The sequence below is a fragment of the Tupaia chinensis genome, unplaced genomic scaffold, assembly GCF_000334495.1.
Source record: "Tupaia chinensis unplaced genomic scaffold, TupChi_1.0 Scaffold149333_1, whole genome shotgun sequence".
Lineage (NCBI taxonomy): Eukaryota > Metazoa > Chordata > Mammalia > Scandentia > Tupaiidae > Tupaia > Tupaia belangeri.
Genome location: NW_006209177.1, coordinates 2,763,538 through 2,788,439, shown reverse-complemented (window position 1 = coordinate 2,788,439; position 24,902 = coordinate 2,763,538). Strand labels below are relative to the sequence as shown.

Sequence of the window (24,902 nt, the reverse complement as noted above, 5' to 3'; positions counted from 1 at the left end):
TGTCAGAGGGCAGAAGTGGCATTGGAGGGTGCAGTGGCTAGGCCTAGTACCAAACTACTGCTTATAATTTTTATCTAGGTTCATTCTCAAATTGAGGCATTGTATTTTGTGATTGCTCATCTTTCTTTTCTCTTTTTGCTTGCAAATTAAAACTCTAACTCCTAGACAATGACTTTATGTGCTTGTTTGTTTGGATAATTAAGGCAGTCATCTTAAATCTCAACCACTATACTCCAAGATTCCCCATGTCCAAAGGGCTTCCAGGGGTGTGGATGTCCATCCAGAACCAGGATGACCACAGTGGTATTTCTCACTATTGAACAATTCTTGAGCTGACCTCTTGCTGAACAAGAGACCAGCCATGCCTGCAGCCTCAAGCTGTGCCCCTACTCCAGATGAGGCAGCATCCTCCTAACTGCAACCAGGGAGCTTTCAAAGGCCATTTGGATAGTCCAGAAAATTATCAGGGGATTGTACTGCTGCACCTTTTCTCTCTGGATTCAAGTAAGAGGTCAGGTCTCTGTGGACCTCCAAAGAAGGGGGTGGGAGAGCCACTGCCAGCCGAGACGAGAGTAGTCTTTGGCAACAACAACCTTGTCTTTGTTATCTGACACTTAATAGCATGCCTGCCACATCCCATTAGTGATTTTATCACCCTGTACCTATACATTATAAAAAGGATGGATTACCTTAAAATATTCCATCAATGATCTGGAGTACTTCATGGCATGGTCCTTCTTCAGTTTAAACATCCTCAAGTAGAGAAGTGATAAACATCGGTAGCTGTGGTGAGGAGGAAAGGATTATGTTCATGCCAGTGCTTAATGTAAAAAAATGCTGATTCATACTTTGCAGTTTCTCTCCTATGGTCAGATGGAAGAACATAAGAAAATGAAGAAATTTTTAAAAAGGGAAGGGGGAAGCATTAAAATCCCATTTTGATAAGGGTATAAATTAGGAGAGTAAATATTTATTCAGCAACTGAAGAAATCCATTAGTTATTCTTTAATAGTTTAATGGAAAACAAGAATAATGATCTGGGGTAAGCAGCTTAAGTTGGAGATTTCCAATCCTTCTGTGACATTTCAGTTGTTCTCTTGTGGCCTCCTTGAACTTACCATAGCACTGCTAGCTTTTTGTCCCCGTCGGAAGCCAGGGGGCTTGCAAAGTTCTTCAGTCTCATTGCATACCTTTGAAGAGAAAGGAAAAGCTAAAGTGGAATCTTATTACCCTTCAGGAATTCCTAGAGTCATTGGTAATCTGATCAGTTAGTTCCACATTGGCTCTGGGTGGGAGGACTGACTGATACATTTGGGCAAATGCATGCTTTCCTGAGAACATGATCATAACAGCACAACAGAACTGACGAGATGCATACAATCTAGCTCCGGAGAAGTAAGCTAAATCATGAGCCCACATTTTAGGACAAGGCTTTGTAATGACTGTTAGTCTGTGTGTGTGTATAAATGCCAGTAAAAGGCTGTTCCTAGGAAAACTCTAGCTAAATTACATTATTGGTTTTCAATGAGAGGTGGACAAAAATGTCAGTCTCGGTTCAGTTTATGACAGATGAGGTAAATAATAAACGACTGTGTCCAACATGAGCATAAGGCCTCAATCATACAGTTAAAAGGTCCTTTCTAATGGCTCAGGTTTTGAATATATTCCTATAAAAAGTGTTTTTTTTTTTTTTAAAGGAAGGTCGATTTCACACCATTTTAAGGTCTAAGCATCCTTAATTTATGGTGCTTGTATATTTTGTCTTTCAATTCTCTTTAATTGTTACTGTTCCACACCAGAGTGATAAAAGGTTGAGTAGTTCCCATTTTTTTTCTTCTAGCTGAGCACATTCCATTCTGGGCATTTAGACTCTTGAAAATCAATTCATTGCATAAAATCATTGTCTGAGCTTTAATGCAATTTCACAGGTACTTGTAGTATAATAAGTGATGGAATTCAGTGTGGCAGAGAAGTTGCAAGTGTGCAGGCAGCCTGGACTGGTTTTCATTTACCAGAAGGCAGCTCCTCATTTTTCAGCAGCCTCCCAGAACACTAGGGACTCCAGGCTTCTCCCTTAAGACTCCAGGCCTCCTCAGCATTCTAGATGCCTCCTGTTATGGTTATTGCACCAGTTCTGTTGGGTGAATATGTTCCAACCAAGGGACTTGTGCAGTTAATGTGGGTCCCTTCTATTGTTGCAATATCAAGCAAAGGGATTTTTATTATGTAATAAATCTAACTTTCTTTGACAATTGGATCACAGAATGTCAAGTCATTGTGATGATCCCACTTGTTTTCACCAATGCATTTCTATTATAGATTCCCAGGGCTCAGAGCAACTATAATTACTTGAATGAAGGAAATGGGGCTCTCTATCTGCAGCCAGCATACTGTTGGGGAGAGAGTAATAAAACTCTCTTCAACATAATATTGCAGTATTAAAAACTATGTTCACATTACAGGCATCATCTAATTGCAACCATACTTGAAGTGACTTGATAGTGGAGTTTCAACTGATTAAATAGACCAGAAGACCTAGTTGCTTTAATAACTCATTTTATTCTTGATGAAATTTCTCTCATTAGAAAAAATTATACACATACACAATTTGTATAAAATATAAAATATATAGACAGAAGACACGCAAATGGTGACATCTAAAAAAATAAAAGCTGGTAAAATTTGAAACAAGTCCTTGGATTGTGTCAATGTCAGTGTATTGCTTATATTAAACTGCGGTTATGCAAGATGCTACTACTGGGGGAAACTGGATGAAGGGTACACAGAAATTCTCTAAATTATTTATTATAATTGCCTGTGACTCTACAATTACCTCGAAATAAAATGTAAAAATATTGACTTTCAAGTACATGCCCATAAGTTCTCTGATGCCTTTCACCAGGTTCTACTGAAATTCACTTCTATCGAGAGTATACTACACAATGAGAAACAAATCATGCTTAGAAAAAAAGAACATTTTGGGGGGTAAACACATAAGTGAAAAGAAATCTTTTCTAATGAAAGTAAATATTACTTTACTATTCACATCACACTTTTACCATAAAATAAGATTTTGTATTTTGCTTTTATAGTTTTAAGAGAGCATGTGTTTTCCTAAAATCAAACTAATAAGAAAAAAATACATAGAGAAAGGGAAAACACTCATAATCTTACCCCAACCACTCCATTACAGTTATGATCTCATTTCCCTTTCAGTTTGGTTCAGATGTAATACATACTTTTCTTGGTCATAACTGTAGTGTGTATGCATTTAATTCTACAGTTTGATTTTACTGTAACATCACGTTATAAACAATTTTATGTGACTGCATGGTTTCCATCATAATTGCATTTCAATGGCTGCAAAGTATTTTGTTAATGCACAGTATTCTATGATATAATTATTCTTCTATAACCAATTATTTGGTTTGCTTTTTATGTGCAATTATATTTATAAATAAGTTATATAATCAAATTAAACACCAAACAGATAATTTATTTTACTTCCACGATGATTTTTCTTCAGTAGAGGAAATTTAGATTTCCAGAAGTTGAAGAACTGGATCAAAAAATATGAAGTACTGGCTCATTTGCATGGCCTTTCCAATGCCAAATGTACAATGATCAATTTTCACTCCCAGCAATACTGTAGGAGAGGCCTAGATCACCACAATCTTTTTTTATTTTTTGAGAGAATTTTTGTGATAGGGCACATATGCTCTCTGGAGAGAGAGATAGAAAGCGAGAAATCACCCCAACACCCACCCAGGCACAGCCATACTGTAATCTCTTCTCTTCTATTCACTTCTCAGGATTTTGGGCATGCACACACATGTACCTGGTGTGAGTTTCAAACTGCTAGGTCTGGGCCTTGAACTATGGTTGGCCACATGGAAGTCTAGCTCCTTAACTACTACACCACCTGCTGGCCCCACCACAATCTATTTTCTTTTTTACTACTAACATTGTTACATTTTCTTGTTAATTTAAAAAGTTCCTTGGTTTAATTTGCATTTTTTAATAAATAGAGAGTGTCTCTATTCTTATTCATTAAGTTTCTCAATTTTGAATCTTTATCATTTTTGTCAGAATGTTCTTATGCATCTTTGAAAATGAGAAAAAATCACCTTTGCTTTGAAAGCTATAGAATGGTGGTGTGGCTTCCACAGTGCATAAATAGAAGAGAAATACTTTGCACTCTTCTCTGGTGCCTACATTTTAGAGCAGCATGCAGAGAGAAATGGCTGACTAGCCTGGCAGGCAAGGCTGGTGCTTTCCTAAGAACTCCCCTGCTTTTACAGCTCTAATTAAATTTCTGATTATATTTAAACAGATTTTTTTTTTACTTTAAATTCTACCAGAGGTTGCATGTTCTTGCCAGAGAAAGAGAGAGAAAATGAGAAAGCACTCTCCATGGGGCATGGTCAACCCACAACCCCTTCTCCTCAATTTCTCCCTTCTTTCAGGATTTTGGGCATGTATGCATATGAACCTGGCATCAAACTGTGCAGTTGGCCTTATGGAATCTGGCTTCCTTAACCACTAGGCCACATGCAGGCCCCAAACCTTCTTTTCTTTTCTTTTCTTTTCTTTTCTTTTCTTTTCTTTTCTTTTCTTTTCTTTTCAAAATAAGTTTTCTTTCTGGGGCTGGTAGGTGGTGTGGTAGTTAAAGGTCCTGGACTCCCACATGTCCAACCATGGTTCAAGTCCTAGACATGGTGGCTTCTTTTCTTTCTCTCTCTCTGTCTCTCTCTGGTCAAATTGGAAAATAATAATAAAGTTAAAATAAAATAATTCTTTTAAAAATGTTCTCTTTTTTTGATTTTTTTAAATGTTCCACTAGGAAAATATGCAGGTTAAGTTTGTCCACTGTTTGTCTGAAGGTTTAGCTATAAATATACTGAGATTTGTAACAGTTCATGCAAATACAAGCAAGGTAGTAAAAACCAAAACCAGTCCTGGTATTATTGATGAATGGAGCCAGAGGGGACTGGGATATAAGAGCCAGTCAGGTAAGGAGCTGCTCACTCAATCCTGAGCAATTATTTAGTTCATTCAGTGAATGATGATGCTTACCCATTATTCAGTGGTGAATTATATTATTTTACCAAGGTCTGTAAATCACTGGAAAACACCAGAGTAGGTATTTCTTCTTATCCTATCCTTTCTTCCTCTTATTCTAGCAATTTTTTGATAATACAAAAATTTACTCTATCAGAACCAATAGGCCAGAACTTTTTATTTAAAATGTAAATGAACCCAGTAATGTGTGCAGTTAATATACCTCTCTTATTCTCATCCTCTCATCTCTACCTTCATGGCCTGCTACCACCTCATCTGCTTCCCTGATTCCAAATGCGTGGAAATGTCTACTTCACACCTGCGGCCTTAAATGCCAACTTGGAATTTGAACAGGGCCCCTCCATTTTAATAACTAAGAAATTCTTAGAAAACATGGTTTGTAATAGAAATCCTGGGAGCACCACTTTTCTTTGAATTATAAAACTGCACCTTTGAAAAGCCAGGTTGATGTCAAATGGTGAAATGATTATACTTTAGTAAATCACTGGAAAACACCAGAATAGGTATTTCTTCTTATCCTATCCTTTCTTCCTCTTATTCTAGGAATTTTTTGATAATCCAAAAATTTACTCTATCAGAACCAATAGGCCAGAACTTTTTATTTAAAATGTAAATGAACCCAGTAATGTGTGCAGTTAATATACCTCTCTTATTCTCATCCTCTCATCTCTACCTTCATGGCCTGCTACCACCTCATCTGCTTCCCTGATTCCAAATGCGTGGAAATGTCTACTTCACACCTGCGGCCTTAAATGCCAACTTGGAATTTGAACAGGGCCCCTCCATTTTAATAACTAAGAAATTCTTAGAAAACATGGTTTGTAATAGAAATCCTGGGAGCACCACTTTTCTTTGAATTATAAAACTGCACCTTTGAAAAGCCAGGTTGATGTCAAATGGTGAAATGATTATACTTTATTTCCACCCACTCTGTTTTCATTTTAATTTTATGAACATTACAAATTATAACACTCACATTATAATCTCTGAAGGGAATAATTTATAAAAGCAGTGTCCATCAGTTATACATTTTCCATGATATTAATAAAATGGCAAGAACTAATTATGAATACTTCTAAGAAGATGCCTTGGACAAATCATTCGTATGTGGTAATTATATACTTTTAAAACACAGCAGCTTCTAACAGTGATCAGCTCAGGGAGATGAGTACAGAAAGGCCACTTACCTGAGGAGCTCCACAGTCTCAGAGTACATGGTGTACGGGGACTTTGCTTCCAGAGGGTCTCGCTCCATCGCATTACCGCACTCAGTGAAGGAGAGTGCAGCATCGGCGTAATTCACAGCCTTGCCAAATTTCTCGAACTGGAACAGGAAGATGGTGTATGAACATGCTGCTCTTTCTTTCTGCCTTCATAGGAAGGAATAATTCACAGCTGGGGGCAATTTTGCTCCCTCCCCCCAGGGAACATTTGGCAGCATCTGGAGACACTTTGGATTGTCACCATTGTAGAGAAGGGGGTATTAGCTGAGCAGAGGCCAGGGACGCTGCTAAACATCCTGCAATGCACGCTTGAGAATGAGCCAGGCCCAGTAGTGCCTAGGCTGAGAAATTGCGCCACAGAGAGGACGATGCATGGGCTGGTATTGACAGTGTAGTTACCGGTACAAGGCTCTATCCTCCTGACACTGGGGCTGATTGGGAAGAGAGAAACGCAGCCAAGGAACCCTGTGTGATGTGCGACATCACTGTGGATGTTACCCTTTCTTTTTGCTGGATCAGAATCTCAAGTTCATGCCTCAAATAGTTTCTAAACACTACCTTTACTAAACTGACTGGTCATTGTACTGGACTGTGCTTATGACTAAGCTCTGCTTTTTATATGCCTGTGGACAAGGAGCACATACAGTCTTTGCTTTCAAGCTCTTTGTGAGCACACTAACTCCACCCCCAGGAGGCAAGTCACAAATTGATGCCATTGTCATGAAAAATGTGAAGCTGTAGTGTGACTGTTGACAATAATCACATCACTTTCATGGTAAATGATGGCTTGAAATAAGTGTCAAAAGCCAAAAAATATAGCACTACTGAATATTTTAGTTTAGTAAAATTTTATTACAAAAGGTTTTAGCCCTGATAATGGTCACGATTAAACTGACTTAGACATACTGATTTCTTTTTTATGTGTAATGAATATTATATACGACACTTTTATAGTGAGCATTTTATAACAGGATTTAACATTTTCAATTTTTGATAGCTGGATGTAATAATTCCATTAATATGGTATTTTATGTAAAAGAACCAATATAATGCAGATTTAGCTGTTTTAATTTTCTTGTATACCTTTTATCAAAATATTTTCTATGCAAGTCTGCATGTTTCAATTCTCAAAATGGCAGAGTAGCTGTCTTTAGCAAGGGATTAAGTGCAACTGTAAAATGATTGGTTATAGGTCCTACAGAATCTCTTATTGTAAATGATTCTCTTTATAAGCAAAGTTCTTCAGCTCCTATGTACTGAAGAATTCTGTGGTTCCCCTTTTGCAAGCTATTGTGGAGAAACGTCAGGTTCAACCAAATTCCAAGTGATTTTATGAAAACCCGTGTATGTGTATGCCAACTGTCGCTTTCCTCTCTTGCTTTACAGGATAATTTCCTTAGGTCATCTGGCCCCACCTGGGTCTCCCATTTGGAAATTAATATTTACATCCTGATTTTTCACAGTGTCAATTCTTTTTCATTTTTTTTTAAATTGCCAGAGGGCATGTGCACTTACTAGAGAGAGAGACAGAGAGACAGACAGAGAGAGAAAGCAAGAAAGCACCTGTCATGGGGGATGGTCATGCCATAATTTCTTCTGCATCTCTGCCTCCTTTTGGGATTTGGGGCATGCATGTACATGTGCCTGATGTGCTTCTCAAGCTCCTGGATCTAGGACTTGAACTGCACAGTAGGTCATGTGAGATCTAGTAGCCTTAACCACTATGCTACTGGCTTGCCTGACAGTGTCTTTTCATGCACAAACTCATAGTTGGAAAGATACTTAAAGATCATCTAGTCTAGGGACCAGCAGTTAGTGTAATGGCTATGTCGCTGGACTCCCATGTAGTCGACTGCGGTTTGCGTCCCGGACCCGGTGGCTTAAAACTCACGCCGTGCATGTGTGTGTGTGCGTGCCCAAGATCCCGAGAGGAGAATGGAGGAGAAGGGATTGTGGCATAACCATCCCCCCTGGGGGGTGATTTCTCGCTTTCTGTCTCTATGTCTCTCTCTGTCTGTCTGGCGAGCACGTGCCCTATCACAAAAACCTCTCCAAAAAAAAAAAGATCATCTAGTCTAAATCTCTTCTTCTGAAGGAGGAGAAATTGAAGTCCAGAGAGAAGATTACCTAACCATAGTGCCAATTAATGACCAAGGCATGCCCCATCCTGGACCTCAGTTTTCCCATTCATAAAATGAGGAGCTTGAACTATTAATACAAGGGTGCTTCCATAACTGGTAGAGAAACAAGCCTAGCAAAAATATGATTCCTCTGAATGTTTTTCAAACTTTTTTTTTCATTATTATAACCCCTCAAAGAGCTTTTAAAGATATTTTTTCATATACTCCCAAATTTTAATACCACAAAATAAACTGATTATCTCTTTACGTACTATATAGCCTTTTGGAGGGCCACACTTCACTATCTAGGACTTCTCACCTCACTCCAAGAATGAATTTTTGCTTCCATGGGGGAAGTATTTCTCCCAATTAAGGAATCATCCTCTAAACATATTAGGCCAAAAGTGATTTGGGATACATATAACTATAGCCATGGAAGGTAGAATGATCTTAATCATTTGTAAGTAGCTCTGTGGCTGCGTTTTCTCAGTTCTTCAAACATTTAACCTTCATGGTCTCATAGCCTAGTCTTCATCAGCTCACATAGTGGCTTATCAAAGGAACATCTATGTGCTCCCTTATCTGTATTTTGATAGAGGACAAACTCTAGAACCCTTCTGCAGTGCTGGAAAGGTAAGAACATTTAGAAAAAGTTTGGTCTCCAAGTCAGCAGCAATGCTACCAGGTGCCTTTTAAAAAATCTCCTGCCACCCAGAAAATGGTCATAGGCAGTCTTTCTGGCATCTCCAGTGGAACTAGCACCCAGCCTACTTTGTCGTTTTGTCTTCAGGAGCAAGAGGAAATTGTTTCCAAGGGACGATTTTTATCACAGGAAGGTTAGCTGCCGACAATAGCTGAGTAGTTTGAACCACAGAAGGGAAATGACAGAAAGTAGGGAAGTGGCTGATGTAGGGCCATGGGCAGTTGATGCTGGTGACACACTAGTCATCATGCAGAGATTTGTGATCATCTGTCACAGCCTTCCTAGTATAACCCATCGTGGGACACAATCCAATGGTAGAGGACCCTGTTTCTCAACACAGTAGAGTTGAACTGATACTTCTAATTATTCTGGGGTTTAGTTAAAACATGAGGAGTCTGAATTTAGGGCCTTCTCTAGGACATTGGTTCTAAAATGCCTGAACTTGAGACTCACTTGGGGATCTTTAATACCTATGCCTGGGTTCTTGCCCTAGAAATTCCTATTTCATTGGTCTGGAGTATGACCTGGGCATTAGGGTCATTTTAAAGCTTCCCAAATGATTGTAACATGTGGTTAAGACCCACAGGGAGTTCAATCAAGTCAAATAACTCAACATGTGGATTTCTTTATTGGTTCAGGTGGACAAAACCTTTGGAAGCAACTGAACAAAGTGTCTTAGGAAAACTAAATGACAGCACCTCCTGCTCAGGGTCCCAGCCCAGGGGTGGGCCTCACTCTAGAAATATGTAATCAAATGCAGCAAGAAGCTGATTTGTTTTCTACAGACTCAAGTTTCCCAAAGCCAGTTTTTGAGGATACTTAAGGCAGCTCTCAAGAACTCTCCCCCTCCTCTCACCAGTTTTGGTTTACCAGACCCAATGGGAGCTCCCATCATCTCTAGAGCAGTTTAAAAAGTCATTTCAAATTTACTTAAAATATAACAATAATGATATATGCCATTGAGCTTCTGAAGTTGGGGCAAGGGGAAGAATAGTAGGAAAATGAATAATGACAGGACAACAAGGCTTGAAGAATTTTGAGAATTATGGTGCTAAGGAAATTAAACAGTTCCAATCTCCCTATGTCAGAACAAAAATGAATTGCAAAGCAGATCTGGGCTATACTACTAAAGGTCTGACTTGTAAGTAAAGGACCTTTTTTCTTTTTTTTCAAAGCATAATACCTTAATGAGAGCAAAGTAATGAGAGGACAAAAACCTACCAGTGCATCAGCTTTGTGCTTCAGTTTCTTAGCCTCTTGCATGTAATAATCAGCGTTGTGAACCCTAAACAAACAAAATGAGTGCTTTCAGAAACCACCGTTTAATCTTTTCATTGAAAGATTGAATAGTCAAAAATTGTTTGCTATAAATTCATTCCTATAAAATGCCTTGAAAAGGGCATACTAATGCTGTCATTCATATCATAACCAACCTTGAAATAGTATTGTAAATGAAATCTGACATGCACAATGGCCCATTAAGATAAATATCCACATCCAACATTAGAGTTGTCCAAATGGATCAAGGGAAACCTAGCTAGAAATCTATGTATTGGTCAGTTATAGCTGAGGCCATGGAGAATAGAGAACAAATAACCTTGAAGTAGAAACTTGCCTTTGGAAACAGTGACAAAGCTCCATGATTAAAATGGACCCAAGACATTTCTTGGTGCATACAGAGGTGTGTGTGTGTGTGTGTGTGTGTGTGTGTTTGGAGGATGGGTGAAGGTATACTCTTAAGGCACAGGAACTGATGCTGAGATCTTAACTGTTAAGACACATGCATGGTACTAGAAAAGTCATACTACCCGCCCCCCCCCCCCAACCCACCCCATATGTCCATAATAATCTGAGGACAACATACGAGTCATCAAAAGTGAGCTTGGGTCTCCGGACATTAGTGCTGCTGCTGGACAGAAGGGGCAGGGCGGCCCAGGATGTCATCTCCAGGTGACTGCTGTCCATAAGGCCAGTAGTGATGGTAGAGGTGATGGTGGAAATGGTAGTGGTAGTGGGTGTGGTGGTGGCCGTGGCGGTGGTGGTAGCTGTGACAGTGGCGGTGACTATGGCAGTAGCAGTGACAGTGGCAATAGCAGTGTTGGTGACAGTGACAGTGGCAGTGGTTGCCTTTTTTGGAGTGTCTCCCTCCTGGACAAAAGGAGGACAAATAGCTTTCATTAGGTCTAGCTTTTTAAAACATCTTTTCATAAATGCTTTGAACATCAAGCATACTAGGAAACAGGGAAAAGAAAAAGAAAATGCACACAGATTGAGGATTAACCGGTGACCCTGGTATATTTTGTTAACACCATGACCCAACTAGCTCTTCTTCTATGATGACATCAAACACCAAACCAATTAAGTGCTGGGATTACATAATCCCATCACCCCATTAAGACAGCCAATGGCATATGTGAGAGGGGAGAGGGAGGAAGGATTCAGAGAGGAAGACAAGATGGAGGAGGAAGAAGGGGAAAAAGTAGGAGAAAAAGAAAGAGAGCGAGTGAGAGAGAGAGAGACAAAGAAGCAGAGTGGGAGAGAGGACTAGAGAGAGGAAAAGACTATCTGAATACAGTCCTTGACCCTGATGTAGATATTTTTGATAAGGGTAAAAGCACTGAAACTTTAGTGTAAGTAAAGTCCTCAGGTCACTCTGCAAAATACTGAATACAATCTAGCAAAATACCACAAAATCATTCTCTGTACTGCAGGGCAATAATCAGTGCCCTGGCTGAACAGAGGCTAAAGTAGCCTTTTTGATCATGAGAGGCACTTGACTGGTTTCTGGTTGAGTGAATGCTATGAAGTTTTGGGATGGTGAAACCTTATTTTGAGTAGGTCAAAAATCACATGGATAAGAGACTAAAGAGCCTTCACTCTTCGCTGAAGAGAAAGATGGGGTCCAGAAGAAGAAAGTAGATGGTTGGGTTTGTAATTATGTGACGATGTTGCCATGGCAGACTATCCTTCCCACCTATTAACTGTGGAACAACTCTAACTGCTCTACCACTGGCTATACTTCCCCTGGTGCCTCTTTCCTCCTCCTTCTTTTCCAGGGTGGTATCTCCCTAAGGTTGGTGTGCAGCTTTCTTCTTCCTTGATCAGATTTGTCAATCCTGTATATGTTGTCATAGAGTCAACAATAAGCAGATAACTCCCTAATGGAAACCTACACCTGACCCTGTCTCCAAAGCTCCAAGCCTGCAGTGACTACCTCCAGATAGTTCCACCAAGATGGGTCATTAGCACCTTCAATTTATCTAAAAACAGACCAATAACTGAACCAGTTTTCTCTTTCTGTTAATGGCAGGATGGTCTTCCCTGTCATCAAGGCTGGAGTTCTCCAGGTCAGCAAGGAGTTTTCAAATTGAATTTGGCACAGTTCCACAGGGTACTATGGTTGTTCCCAGACTGGGGCACTGTAAGTGGAGAGTAGGGACTGCCCAACTCACCTTCCATCTGAGCTGCTATACTTTAGTTAGGTTTATATATTGAAGTTTTATCAATTATTTTATCTTAAAAAATTGTATTTTTCTAAAAATAGTTTTGAAAAGATGATAGTTTTTGTTCTATTTCATCTTTAATTTCTCCTTTTCCATTACTCTTATCTAATTAACTCTAAACTTTTATTCACTATATATCCATAACATCTCTCAGATTTGTCTCCTTGTTCTATGAAGCTGCAAAACATGGGCTCTCCTGGCTTCTCACTGAAATTAACAGTCCCCTGCTTGACTTTCAGCTTCTGAGCTAGATTCTCCATCTACCCTCAATCTGCTATCTACCAGCCTGAACTTATTCAACAAAGCTCCAGGTTTTTCACTGTTCTGCACTCAAACTCAAGGCTGACCTCCTGTGCTGGCAACCAGGTCCTTCCATAATATGGCTTTAGCTTTCTGCCATCTCTGACTATTCCTTTCCAGGAATGAACCTTGGCTTCAACCAAACTGAACAGTCCCACTTTCTTCATGTTCCTGATTGGGTTCATGTGGAGTCTTAGATTTCAAAAAAGCTGCTCTTCATTTTCTTTTTTCCACCGTAGGATAATTTATCCTATTTACCATCTTTATCTAATCTAAAAGTTTAAAAAGTTGTACACATAAAAATGTACCATCTTAACCATTTTAAATGCACAATTCAGTAATGTTACATATTCACATTATTGTGCAACCAAATTCCAGGACCCTTTTCATCTTGCAAAACTGAAACTGTGTACCTATTAAACAATATGTCCCTTTTCCCCTCTCATTCTAGCTTGTGGCAACCGTCATTCTACTTTCTGTCTCTATGAATGTAACTATTCCAAGGGACTCATAGAAATTGAATTCTATGGCATTTGTTTCCTTTACTGTCTGGCTTGTTTCAGTTAGCATAACGTCACCCAGGTTTATATGGTTACAGCCACATTCATGTGAGTTATATAAATTTGTCATCTCTGCACACTCATTCACCAATGCATCAATAAATAAGACTTCATTTCTAAATGAATACTGAAGCACAAAACAGTATTTCCTTCCTTTTTAAGGCTGCATAATATTGCATTGTATGGACAGCAATTGGTTTATCCACTTCTCTTAATTTTTAAACTTGCTTTTTATTAAGGGCAATCTCAACAAATGCCTCTTCCACAAGGAAAAGTGCCTGATGTCTGCAACCAGAAGTGCTTTAGTCCTCCTTGGGCCATTCAGAGACTTCTCTCCATCCCTTTTCTATGACTCCAATCACCAGCTAGTTTATATTCTAGTCCTTTGAATGCATGTCTCATTGCTTGCTTTAGATTGAGAGTTCTTTGAGCACTAGAGCCAGCTCCAATTTATGACACTGCCCTTTTACCCACAGTCCAGTTCTCTCAGTGTTTCCTGAATGTGTGCATGCACACATGTATGCACACCTGCCTTAGTCAAAGGGACCAGTAGTTAGCGTAATGGCTATGTCGCTGGACTCCCACGTAGTCGACTGCGGTTCGCATCCCAGGCCCGGTGGCTTAAACTCACACCAGGCATGTGTGCGTGTGTGTCCAAGATCCTGAGAGAAGAATGGAGGAGAAGGGATTGCGGCATGGCCATCCCCCCTGGGGGGTGATTTCTTGCTTTCTGTCTCTCTGTCTCTCTTTGTCTGTCTGGCGAGCGCACGCGCCCTGTAAAAAAAAAAAACTCTCAAAAAAAGATAATTTTACAAGACAAAAGGAAACTAAAATATTTCTTATATCCATGCAAGTTGCAACTTTTCCACTTGAACCTAGACCTTCTGAATATCAAATAATTCTTACCACCTAGAGCTCACTGAGACAAATGATCAGAGATGCTGCAAACCCAGAAACTGTTATCATGAATATCAAAAACATATTTTAAAGATCATCATGAATTTTATTCACTACAAGCACATAAAGGAATCAGAGTTACAAGAAATTCATAAGCTAGCTCCATATCTCTATTACCAGAGCCCATCTGGGCCAGACCAGACAGTGGAGTCAGCTCAAGACAGATAATACTTGTCTCTATGCCAAGATATGCAGCAAGAACTCTGACACCTCAGATCCACCACACATCTGAAATTGATGTTAGTGCTGTCACATCTGACTAGAAATGGTTGGATTTGGCCATGATTATGTAAGTTATATAAACATGTCATCTATGCACACTCGGTCACCAATTAGTCAAAAAAATTGCACTTCTTTCTTCATTGTGATAGAGAAGACTCTAAGAGCACAAAATTGAAAACACGTTTGGAGTTGGAAGAAGCCTTATGGATCATTTAATCAAATCCACTCATGAACTCAGAGATATTTTATGATTCACCCAAGGTCACAGAACAAATTCGTTGTCATGCTAACACTATACAAATTAAGAGTCAAGTCTACAGGGCCAGCAGGTAGTGAGGAGGTTAAGGTGCTGGATTCCACATGGCCAGCTATGTACTTTGAGTCCTGGACTGAGTGGCTTGAAAAGCATGCCAAGCATGTGTGCATGTGTGCCCAAAATTCCAAGAGGAGACTGGAGGAGAAGGGATTATGGTGTGGCTAAACCCCCGGGTGGTGATTTCTCACTTTTCTCTTTCTGTCTCTGTCTCTCTCTACCAAGCCCCTGTACCCTATAGCAAGAAGAAAATGTCAAGTCTATGGACCCAGTTGAAGTGGTACTGTGGTGGCTCAACACTGTAATGCTAGAAGCCATAAGGAAGATTGGATTCAGTTTCCAGGTTGACTTGTATGCACCAGGGACAGGCATGCATGCCAGTGATCCTGGATAACTGGGAAGACTTCTGGGGGGAAGGGGAGAGTGTAGCTTGGGACTCTGTGGAAGGTGCCTGTCTTTTTCTCTTTCTCTGTCTATAATGAACGAACTTATCAAAGAAAGAGTCAAATCTATTAACTCCTAGACTAAGACAAAAATTAGATCATAAAGTCTCCCAGATTTCAAATAATAAATAGAAAGAAGGAAAGGACAAAGAAGAGGCACTGGTTACTTATACCTATCATAGGAACCTCTTAGAACTTCCTTAAGAAGGGTGCTACAAGTATAATCATATTTATCAGGTTTCTCTAGTAGTTTTTAACTCTTATAGAAATGCCTTTATAGATTCTTGTAATCATTATTATTGTCATAGTAACATCTGTATTACTCATAACACTAATTATTTGTGACAATATACTAGACACTATATAAAAAGAATTCCCTATATATAGTGTATGTCTTCCAAAAAGTTGCAGTAGAAGAGAGCAACAGTTTGAGTTTATAATACTCATATTTAGTACAAAAAATAAGATGAATAATGTAGTTACCATTTAGAATAGATTAATTTCCAACACCATAGAATCACCATCTTTAAATGTGTGTGCAAATAAGTGTACACACACATATTAATTTCATATGAAAAATGAGAACTTAACACTAGTGAAATTTCTTTATATCAGCAATGAAGTTCACTTATGTACATATATCATCTCATTCACCTAAGGTGATGGAGGACTAGAAATTGGAGCCTTTAAAGTTCAGAGGCCTTGGGACCAGCAGATGACATAATGGCTATGTCGCTGGACTCCCATGTAGTCGACCATGGTTCGAGTCCTGGACCTGGTGGCTTAAACTCATGCTAGGCGCGTGTCTGTGCGTGCCCATCCCCCCCACGGGTGATTTCTCGCTTTCTGTCTTTCTGTCTCTCTGTCTGTCTTTCTAGCGAGTGCATGCCCCCTATAGCAAAACCCTCTCCTAAATAAATAAATAAATGAATGAATGAATGAATGAATGAAATTTAGAGGCATGATGGGCTTTTATGGGATATTAGGTGGGCACTTTTGTTTTATAGCACACTAATTTGTACCAGACCTTTGAAAACATATTGCTATTTAACCCATTTTCTTTTTATATTTAAAGGAGACTAGATGCATGTGTTTACATGGAAAGGGGGATACATTTGCCATTAGAATTCACCAGTGACATTGTTTCTGGTGGCTTCCACAGTTCATGTATCTGTACCTGAGAAAGATGAAAAGACATTGTGTGTGGGTATGAAAAATGATCTATGCTAATCAAGCAGTAGTACAGAAAATCCAAAGGACTGAATGATCCTTTAGTTGGGTTTAGAATTGTTATCGTGTAATTGATTTTTTCCTTTCTTAAATTCAACTTTATTTATTCATTCATTTCTATGTGATTGGGATGAAGGGAGGCAGGGGAGAGAGAGAAGAGAGAAAGTGAAAAAGCAAGCTGCCAGGTCTAGGACTTGAATGGTAGTCGGCCATGTGGGAGTCTAGTGCCCTTAACCACCATGCAACCTGCTGGCCCCTGTGTAATTGATTTTAATAACAGATTTGTCTTGTAAATTTCATCCTATGTAGTTGCTATTTTAAAAAATAATTCACATTTGTGAAGCTAGTGGCCACACTATCTGGCCCATGGTAGGTATTCCTCACTCACAAGATATAAAGAGATTAAACCAAAGGATACCAAAGGCTCTGAGTCTGCATGTGTAATCTGTTGGGGGAAGTAAACAGAGAATTAATCTGAAATGATGAAATGAAAAATTCATTCTGAGTCAGAATGATTGATATTAGAAATAATGGAGTGTTTATGTATTTGTACACACACACACACACACACACACACACACACACACAGACACTACTACATTCTCTCTCTGCCTCTTCCACCTGCAACATCCCCCTCTGGTCAAGCCAAATTAGATGAGCTGGCTAAATTTGTTTTTAATCTGAAAATTATAATATTTCTCCCAAGATGCTTACATTTACAGGTATCCCTTTGAAGGTAGCACAGAATTTGCCTTCACTTTTCTTGAGTTTGGTAGAGGGGATTTGTCCAGTCATGGAGTTGCTTTTATCTTGACTGAAGGGACCATTATTGCCACTGACATTTCTGCGGCGTGGAGGCTCTTCAGGCAGTGGGGAAAGTGGAGGTGGGAACAACTTTTCTTCTTTTCTTCTGTTTGCTCTCCTGGATGAATTATTTCTGCAAAAACAAGAAGTGTAGGATGTCACAAAGTCTTACCTTTCTTTATTCTGATCTTCCCCATGACGCTGATACTTTCAGCTAAAGTAATATTTTAATGAATGACCTACTGTTACCTTTACCTATGGTAAAGAATATATATACAAAAATGTATATAGACAAAGATATGTGTTACTACATAGATAACCTGCTATATACAAACAGATATATGCATATGTATGTATTCAAGAATAAACAGATATCTCTGAAACATAACTCTAAGATAAATGTAAATATCTAGTGGCGTGTACTGCAGTGTAATATTTGCAAGTTATTAAGATTACTGTTAATTAGATTTCTATAGGAAATACAATGCAGACCTTAATCTCATTTTTCTGGATGGTTCCTACTTATTTTGCCCAAAGACTTAACTGCACAACCACACAATAAATGGTATAATAAATAATCAGTGGAAAGATATTTTCTTATGAAATACTATGCTGATACAGTACTTAAAAATGAGTCACTTAATAGTATTGTGACACATTGCAAATAGTATGTACGAAATGTTCCAACACCCAGGCATAATAAACCCTGAACTTAAACTGTTATATTGAAGTTCTGATGTACTCTACGTTGCAAAGTAAAACTCCATTTAAAAAATACTCTTTGGTCATATTGACACTAGACATTTACAATCCTAAAAGTACTCCCATGCTTTCAAACTGATTAACCTGCCCATAAAATGGGCACCATGAAATAGACTGAGACTTCAAATAAAACAGAACTAAAACCTTATGCTAGCTGCTTAACATGGTAATTGGGTCATGGATTTTCATTTTAGTTACTGTCTTAGACTAATCAATGAAGATTACTCGAATTTTAATCTTTTTTTAGACAACTAATATTGCACTGTGCAGCCATTTACTTTTCATGATTATTGACTACAATTTTCAATAGCAAATTAAGTCAACAAGAATTTATGTTTTCCTCTTGGTCAATTTCAGTCAGTGTCTGGAAATATAGATTTACAATATTTCAAAGCAACAAATCAAAGATGAACAAGCATTCGAGCACTCTGATTTCCTGAAATGGTAGAAGTCAATGCAGTCTCCGTGTTCCACTGCCACTGTGTTGCATGAATTTGCCAATTGTAATAATATATGTCATCTTTCTCCATCTTTGTTTCATAAACATGGGCCCACGTCAATTTTCATCATGCAGTGAAATAAAAAGAAAAAAACTGTTTTTGCCATTATTTAATTGATTAAAATTAATTTAAAAATGCTTGCCAGTGAATTTTAAAAGCTGCTTTGATATGCAGAACCATTTTAAGATAGTAGTGGGCCTGATTAAAATGATGGTGAACATAGGCATTAAGATTCTTGCCCATAAGGGAGCGCTACAAATATCAGACCCCATTAAGTGTAATGATTGCACAGGCATTAGACCTTTGGGAACACACACACACACACACACACACACACACACACACACACTAATCATTGCTGTAGAATCTACAGCAGAAGAATAGTTTATTAGTGTGACCACTCTCAAACTACCAAAGCTACCTAAGAAGGAGGTGGGCCTGCAAGGGGAAGAGCTGCTTCCAAGAGGCCATTGACTTGTGATTGGCTATTATAGCCATGCAAAGTCTTTTCCTCCCGCAAGTGAACTGAGCAACAAGGACTCAGTACATTCTCTGCAGTGAGCCCCAGTGACCCAGCCTTCTTCCATCTGTCTGGTGGTTACTTGGAACCACAGGGCCTTTAATGATGTCCTTGGTGAAAGGCACATGGGGAGCATTTTCTAGAGACCACTCTATCACTGTTATGGCTCCCAACTACAAGAAAAGTTTTGGCTTCTTTGGGCACCTCATCCAATACTTTAACCATCAACAGGGCATCTGAGGAACTGAATGGGAGTAGCGAAGCATTGCCCTGATTTTCTGTCCTCCCTTAGATGCTTTGATGATGGTGAAAGCACCAAAGACAGGAAGGGCTCAGCAGGGATCTTCTGTTGCATGATGGGGAACTACAGCTGTCATAGTCTGGTGTGGCATCTTTGCTATCTTCAGAACATTCATTTAAAAAAGGGAAAGCTGTCTCATAGAAATTGCCAACGATTTGGTCTGAGGGTCAACAAAGTACAGAGAGACAAAGCCTGAGGAGAGGGTTCCCAGAGGAAGATCCCTTTGAGGTCAGTTCCTGTTTCAGTCTTTCTCACCTCTAGAGATTTTTCCAAACTTGAATTTGTTTAATGAACATCTGAACCTGATTCAAGCATTTTCTGAATGATAAGCACTACTGGGAAAACATTGCTTTCCAACCTACTGAAAAGCAGAGAGACTATAAAGACAGTGAATAAAAACACCATTTTATGAGAACAAACTCTAATTTGTAGACATTTACTTAATATTTGGTCTCCTCTCTCTATCATAATGTCGGTAAAGTGGCAGATCACTGAGTTGCTTATGGGCACTTCTTTTTGCCTTCAGGTGATCTGAACTGGTCCAAGCCTGGGAACTGAGGAGGTATTTCCACCATAGCTTTGCCCGTTTAGCCTTTCCTGCTTGGAAAGGAAGAGGGCCCTGGATGACCATGCTTGACCATGATGGAAGCATGCTTCCTCACATGCCTGCTCCAAACTGAGATGAAGGTTGGCTTACTCCACATGAAGGGTTTCTGGTTTTGAGAAGTCCAACTACATGAATGAATGTTTTAGAACAAAGTGATACCATGGCTACAGACACACCTCACAAATAGATAGTAATTTTCAGAGAGGGGCAGCCTAGGACTCAGAACTCTCTGTTATATAGAGCAGAAACGGTGGTAATTGGTCATTTCCAATCTTTCATCTCAAAACTACAAGGATTCCGACAAATGTAAGCTGATGACTTATTTCCAACATCTTATCTCTGGCAGATTGATGCTATATCACTGATGTTAAACAGTAATCTGTGAAATCAATCGTTAGCAGCAGTTAGCCAGATTGCCTCTCTGCTCTGGGCTGCTAATAGGCTCCAAAACTGGGCTTTGATGGAAGTAATCTCTAATGCTGAATGAATTTATGGCAATAATTACCCAGACAGAATGGTTCAAGGAGCTGACATGATTGTTAGTTAAATGATATTTATAAGACAGAAAGAACTCAGTCACAACACTTGGTAGGAACAGAGGGTAGGACTTCATTGGGAAAGGCTGATGCTGTTTCAAGTGAGGAGGGGACAGGAGGCCTCCTGCCTGACTCCGGAAACTTCCACCCAGAGAGAGGAGGAAAAAGTGGTGCCAGCTGGTCAGAATTAATGTCTCCCTCCCTAGCAGGCTTTTCCTGACACAGAACTGCCCCATGGGGAGGGTGACTCCCAGACAGCTTATCTCTCTTCCCTTCTCAAATGTGTCATTCCCCTGGCCTCTGTGGAGTTCAGGATGTAGCTACTGGTCCTCAACCTTTGTATTAATGATAAGTAATGACATCACAGAGGAAGCAGCTGTGCCATCCTGTCAAGATCAAGGGGTTGCTTTTCTAGGGAAATTGCTTAATCACCATCAGAAGTGAGCCTTAGCTAGGAGCAGGTGTCTTGGTTAAAGGGATAGTTTTCTCTTGATGCTTCCTCTGTTTAATTCATTTATGTCTTTGCTCTTCACTTAGTGCTGAAAGTTCATTTTGGCTGATTTGGGTGATCAATCTCAGTTGGAGTAAAGAAATGTTACTAAAAAAGCTCATGAAGTCACCAAAATCTGACAGCCTGTGTTCCACCTGTTATCCAGCCTTTGTTAGATCAGCAGTTAGGCCAGTGGTCAGACCTAGCCTGAGAGATTCCTGTTTTTCACCTGACTTCCCTCTGGGACAGGATCCTCCAAGTGAATCCAGTTGGGGTTTCCTAGGTGTTGGAAAAATCATATCAAGTGACACATCACATATACACAGGGCAGACTCACTCTTTAATGTTTGGAGGCTTGCTGGGTGGGACTGGTGAGATACAAGGAGGGAGCAAGCAGATAGTTGTGGCCTCTTCCAGGCGTTGCTTCTTCTCAGGGATTTTCTCTGCAACTTCTGCTGGCTTTAAATAGGAACAAAAAAAGTACACAGAACTTGAAAAAAAAACAAAACAAAAACATGTTCCACATGTTATAAACTGAGCAACATAGGTGGTTTGCTTCTATTTTATCTTTTAGATTAGGTAGGGGAGTTAAATGTGTCCTTAAATCAGACAGAAAAGCAACCAGCTTTGTCTAGCCTAGTGCTATGAAGAAGCTGTTATTTGAAAGAGCTGAACTATGATGTGGTCCTCTCACTCAAGATTTGGCAGCATGGGACTCTCATCACAAAACAAAGCAACTCTATAGATTTTCGGAACTTCTCTCATCAACAATGCCCCCACAATGAGTAGCTTAGAAACTGACAATGTGACTCTAACATGGCATAAATCCTGTCCAAGCAGCAAGGGGACCGTGGGGTGACATAAAGTTTGCTTTTACAACAGACAATAATACATAAGGCAGTGAACATGTGCAGGCATGCCTTTGGACCTTTGCATGTGCTGATTCCAAAGGTACATACAACTTTATTCCTACACTGTTGTCACGAAGAGTGGAGAGTCAGTGGTGGGGCAAGGGTACTGGACCTCTTGGTCTCTATTTTGGAATATTGACATTAGATATGTCGGTACATATTGCAGAGGTAATAACCTGTTTTCTAACCCCTAAAGCAAAGCTAAATGAAGACGTAACTCGTTCTCGCAGTATCCTATTGAGTGGTATGGCCTGGTCATGGAGGATGCTGTTCCCCAGTGAGGAATGTGAGTCATATCTGTTCATAATTAGGTCTTTCCTACAAAGGAACAGAAGAGGGCTTGCCCTGTAGCACAGTGGTTAAATGCTATGTATGGGGGCTAAATCTCACATGGCTGACCATGGTTCAAATCCAGGCTCCAGTGGCTTGAAAAACATACCAGGCATGTGTGCATTTGTGCCCAAAATTCTGACAGAAAGGAAGATAGAGGAAAAAGGATTGTGTCATGACCATGCCCCACTGGGCAGTTCTCTCTCTCTCTCTCTCTCTCTCTCACACACACACACACACACACACACACACACACACACACACATATGCATGCAAGTGCCTTCTGGCAATTAAAAATAAAAAGGACAGAAGAAATGGTAAAAGTCCTAGGAACTACCTCTCTAGCTGCTATGGCATTATAAATAAGATTACCTGAGTAGCACTGTGAAAGTTTGTCAAAAGCAAAATGGAGTCATCTGTTTTAATTTGTGTTAAATCCTAACTAAAGTGAGCTACAGAAGGCCATGGAGGGGAAGTTTTCTCAAACTAGCTAGTATGTCTAATAATAAGAACTGTCACAAGGACTCTGCCAGAACCACAACCTTGTACAAAGACTGCTGCAACTCAACACAAGGACAACTTCTAGGAGGACATCTGCCTAGAAACTGCCTGTCCAACCTTGGACTGATGCCATCATAGTTATTGATCCCAGTAGCCCGGAATAATTGTCCCAAAACAACTTAGTATAATCCCTCCTCCCTCATCCCCTCCTGTTTGTGGTATCTGCCTTTAAAAGTGGCTTGAGCACTGTAAGACCTTGGTGCACATGTTCAGAGCAACCTGAGTATGTCCACTCAGCTGAGTGCTGGACTGTGGTTTTCAAACTTGGCCAAAATAAACTGTTTGCTTTGCACGAAGAGTGGAGAGTCAGTGGTGGGGCAAGGGTACTGGACCTCTTGGTCTCTATTTTGGAATATTGACATTAGATATGTCGGTACATATTGCAGAGGTAATAACCTGTTTTCTAACCCCTAAAGCAAAGCTAAATGAAGACGTAACTCGTTCTCGCAGTATCCTATTGAGTGGTATGGCCTGGTCATGGAGGATGCTGTTCCCCAGTGAGGAATGTGAGTCATATCTGTTCATAATTAGGTCTTTCCTACAAAGGAACAGAAGAGGGCTTGCCCTGTAGCACAGTGGTTAAATGCTATGTATGGGGGCTAAATCTCACATGGCTGACCATGGTTCAAATCCAGGCTCCAGTGGCTTGAAAAACATACCAGGCATGTGTGCATTTGTGCCCAAAATTCTGACAGAAAGGAAGATAGAGGAAAAAGGATTGTGTCATGACCATGCCCCACTGGGCAGTTCTCTCTCTCTCTCTCTCTCTCTCTCACACACACACACACACACACACACACACACACATATGCATGCAAGTGCCTTCTGGCAATTAAAAATAAAAAGGACAGAAGAAATGGTAAAAGTCCTAGGAACTACCTCTCTAGCTGCTATGGCATTATAAATAAGATTACCTGAGTAGCACTGTGAAAGTTTGTCAAAAGCAAAATGGAGTCATCTGTTTTAATTTGTGTTAAATCCTAACTAAAGTGAGCTACAGAAGGCCATGGAGGGGAAGTTTTCTCAAACTAGCTAGTATGTCTAATAATAAGAACTGTCACAAGGACTCTGCCAGAACCACAACCTTGTACAAAGACTGCTGCAACTCAACACAAGGACAACTTCTAGGAGGACATCTGCCTAGAAACTGCCTGTCCAACCTTGGACTGATGCCATCATAGTTATTGATCCCAGTAGCCCGGAATAATTGTCCCAAAACAACTTAGTATAATCCCTCCTCCCTCATCCCCTCCTGTTTGTGGTATCTGCCTTTAAAAGTGGCTTGAGCACTGTAAGACCTTGGTGCACATGTTCAGAGCAACCTGAGTATGTCCACTCAGCTGAGTGCTGGACTGTGGTTTTCAAACTTGGCCAAAATAAACTGTTTGCTTTGATTACTTTGCCTCAGTCTGTCCTTTAGGTTGACATCGCTATGAGACAATGCTGCTCTAAGAAAACTATCCTGAGATCTGAAGATATGACAGAATGAGCTTATCAGATACAATCTCACCCTTTTAGATACATCTAGAACATTAAGGGTCATTCTGGATTTCACCTTCTGAGTATACTTTATAGTCCTGAAGTTCAAGCCTTTACTTCATGCAGGAGGTGATATTTTCACAAGGTAAGCCTACCAGTCAGAGGTCAGTGATCTCAGAAGGCCAGGAAGAACATGTGTCTGGTAGTAGTGAGGGTACTCAAAGTACCACTGGGTTGTGGCCATGCTAATATTTGTCTGAAGAAATGAACAGGCCCCAGAGGGTGCACTTGGCCATGGGCAGCACCTGGGATGTTAGTGTCCAGATGCTAGGGTGGGGATCTGAAAGTCTATGCCACATATGTCCATAAAAGCAGGAACTGCTTCAGGAACTGACTCCAGGGACTGACTGCCTGGGGACAGGGTCGCTTATTCTTCTTCCCTACA

General features: G+C 39.9%; 1 protein-coding gene across 1 annotated transcript in view; it reads right to left on the bottom strand.

Annotated features, from left to right (window-relative positions):
• The window catches only part of AFF2 (ALF transcription elongation factor 2), a 391,411-nt gene that overhangs the window by 19,504 nt on the left and 347,005 nt on the right, over positions 1–24,902 (bottom strand). Inside the window, exons 12-18 of the mRNA XM_027769339.1 lie at positions 21,514–21,635; positions 17,371–17,593; positions 10,993–11,276; positions 10,350–10,413; positions 6,270–6,406; positions 1,119–1,190; positions 690–783 (exon numbers count right to left, since the gene is read on the bottom strand). Of these exons, the coding sequence (XP_027625140.1) occupies positions 690–783; positions 1,119–1,190; positions 6,270–6,406; positions 10,350–10,413; positions 10,993–11,276; positions 17,371–17,593; positions 21,514–21,635 (996 nt within the window). The remainder of the gene's footprint in view (positions 1–689; positions 784–1,118; positions 1,191–6,269; positions 6,407–10,349; positions 10,414–10,992; positions 11,277–17,370; positions 17,594–21,513; positions 21,636–24,902) is intronic.